Raw genomic sequence first — 2,903 nt, forward strand, 5'->3', positions numbered from 1 at the left:
GCCCCGAGCGGGGCCGCTCTGAGGGGCCGCAGCTGCTCCCGCCCCGCACGGTTGGACCGGGCCATGGAACGGCTGAGGCAGGAAAATCCCCCGAGCCCGGGCCTCYCCAGGGCCACCACGGGCCGYGTCCCCGAGCGTCACATCCCCGGGGACTGGAAACCCCCGGGACGGGAAATCCCTCGGGATGCCAGGGCTGGACAACCTTTCCAGAACGATTTACCCTCAATATCGCAACTAAACCGCCCCTGGAGCCTGTGGGAACGGAATATTCCCGGTTCTCCGCGAGCTTTGAGTCACGGCTGAGGGGGGCGGAACCTCGGGGGCTGTGAGGGCCGGGCAGCGCGGGGATCCGGCCCGTCACACCCGGAGCGGCCCGTGAGCCCCGGTGCTTCTCATCACACCCGGTAGGGGCCCGTTAACCCCGCCACAGTCCGGTGACAGCGGTACGGGCCCGTCCCCTCCGTGTCACTGCCGGTGTCACCCTCAGCACCGCCCCCGCCATGCCCGGTCCGCGCCATTCCCGGCCCCCCCCGCACCACTTCCGGCGCCGCCGCCCCGGCCCGGTCCGCTCGCGCCTCTGGTCCCCCCGGCTCCGCCCGGCCGCGCGCTCGCGTTCCGGCGCGGCCATGCTGGCGGAGGGGCCGGTGCGGCGGCTGCTGCGGGCGGGGGAGGGGGCCAGGTCTGAGGGGAGGGCTCGGGATGGACCGGGAAGGGCTCGGGATGGAGCGGGAACAGGCTCGGGATGGAGCGGGAACAGGCTCGGGAGGGGGCCGGCTCTGAGGGGAGAGCTGGAGCGGGGTTCGCGTTGCTCGCGTCGAACCCTCGGCCCAGAGCTTCCCTTTCTTCCTTTCCCTTTTTCCTTTCCCTTCTTCCTTTCCCTTTCCCCCTCCCCTCATAACCTTCATTTCCTCTTTTCCTCTTCCCTTTCTCTTCTCCCTTTTCCCCCTCCTTCTTCCCTTTTCCCCCTCCTTCTTCCCTTTTCCCCTTCCCCTATTTCCTGCTCCATTTCCCCTTCCCTTTTCCCCGTTCCCCTTTCCCCATCCCGTTCTCCCTTTGCCCCGGGGAGCCCGGGGAGCGGCGGGCTGTCCCGGTTTCCTCACCTGCGGACCCAATTCCCGGTTTTCCCGTTGCAGGCACCGAGCGATGCGGAATTGGGGGGTTCTGGGGGGCGCGGCGGCGGCGCTGGCAGCCGGGATTTATGTCCTGTGGGGCCCCATCACCGGCAGGAAACGGCGCCGGAGAGGTACCGGGAGATGTGGGGCTGCCCAGCAGCGGGAATAACCCCCGGGGCGTGCTTTATTCCTGTTTTTCCAGCTGGGAAAAAGCGCCTCTTGRTRTTTCCCRCTGCYAGAGGGCAGGGTTGGGTGGGATGGTGGGGAGGAATTGTTCCCTGGGAGGCTGTGGCAGAGATTTTCTGTGGCTTCACCATTCCTGGAAGGGTCCAAGGTCAAGCTTGGCAGGGCTCAGAAAAACCTGGGGTGGTGGGAAGTGTCCCTGCCCATGGAAAGAGGTGGGATGGGGTGATATCCAAGTTCCCTTCCCACCCAAACCATTCTGGGATTTTCTGAAACACCAAATAAACTGAAACACCAAATAAACTGAAACACCAGATAAACTTAAACACCAAATAAACTAAAATAACTCAATTTTCATGTAATTATAGCACCCAACACAACATTCCTACTGAAAAATAAGATGTTTTCCCTGGGCTTGTGTTGGGATTTTATTGGGAATTAGGCATTGCCATGACATTGATTTTTGGGGGTTTTGTCCTGGTAGRAAGAGCCCAAATCCCATTTTCTGAGTCAGTTTTGTGATGGAAAGCAAAACTCCCGAACTGTGTCAGATTTTGAAATACTATTCAGTGAAATACAATTAATGAGGTGATGTAAACTCTCCCAATTCTCTTTGCAGGCCTTGTCCCGGGCCTCCTGAACCTGGGCAACACGTGTTTCATGAATTCCCTGCTCCAGGGCTTGTCCTCCTGCCCCTCCTTCATCAGGTGGCTGGAGGAGTTCACAGCTCAGTACAAGACTGAGCAGGACAAACCCCGGGATCATCAGCACCTRTCAGTCACTTTGCTGCAGCTCCTGAGAGGTACTGAGGTGTTTTTCCTGTTGTGATAAGCCAAGGTTAAAATATTTTAGTGAATTTTGTGCCTTTTAGCTTATTTTCCCAAAGAAAGGAGCTCATGTGGTTTGTATTCCCTATTTTATTTCCCTCCGTGATTTYCAACCCCCTGGTCAACCCATTTTCCATAGGAAAAAACTGCAATTCTTAGCAAATAATGTAAGCCATTTTTTTCCAAGCTTACTATTTTCCAAAACATCTGGGCTATTCAGTCACACTTTGCTTGGTTTTGGATAAAAATATTAAAGTTTTTAAGCTCGAGGTGACTYGTTTCAGACTTGTCCCTGGGCTAAATTAATCTCTGACACCCTCAAGTGCTCCATTAGCTCTCCCTGATTTCCCTCTCAGGGTTTTAAAGGAAATCTTTTGGAAGTTCTGTTTTGGGATGTTCCTGTTGAAGCAGTTTGAGGATGGTGGGGCTTTAACCCTGTAAAACATCCAATTTTTACCCATGTTTTGCTCCTCCTGACACTTTTCCATCCCTTTTCCCAGCTTTATCCTGCCAGGAGGTGCCAGAGGATGATGTCCTGGATGCCAGCTGCCTGCTGGAAGTGTTGAGGATGAACAGGTGGCAGATCTCCTCCTTTGAAGAGCAGGTGATTTTGGGAATCTGGGAAAATTCCCAACAAAAATTCCCTGTTGGATAGGGATCACCTGGCCCTGGAGCTGTCAGATGTGCATTCTGCTTCCAAAAAAGGATGGAAATACTAATACTATATATTAATATATTAGATTTATAGAACTTACATAATAAACTAATAAATAACTTATAA

At 54.8% G+C, this 2,903-nt stretch overlaps 1 protein-coding gene across 1 annotated transcript in view; it reads left to right on the forward strand.

The window, feature by feature from the left end:
* Positions 1-595: 595 nt before the first annotated feature.
* Positions 596-2,903, forward strand: part of USP30 (ubiquitin specific peptidase 30) — an 11,913-nt gene continuing 9,605 nt past the window's right edge. Inside the window, exons 1-4 of the mRNA XM_057378104.1 lie at positions 596-644; positions 1,134-1,243; positions 1,915-2,097; positions 2,623-2,726. Of these exons, the coding sequence (XP_057234087.1) occupies positions 1,144-1,243; positions 1,915-2,097; positions 2,623-2,726 (387 nt within the window). The 5' untranslated portion in view covers positions 596-644; positions 1,134-1,143. The remainder of the gene's footprint in view (positions 645-1,133; positions 1,244-1,914; positions 2,098-2,622; positions 2,727-2,903) is intronic.

This window comes from Malurus melanocephalus, unplaced genomic scaffold, assembly GCF_030028575.1.
Source record: "Malurus melanocephalus ecotype Western Australia unplaced genomic scaffold, MMel_1.1 scaffold_340, whole genome shotgun sequence".
NCBI classification, from domain to species: Eukaryota; Metazoa; Chordata; class Aves; order Passeriformes; family Maluridae; genus Malurus; species Malurus melanocephalus.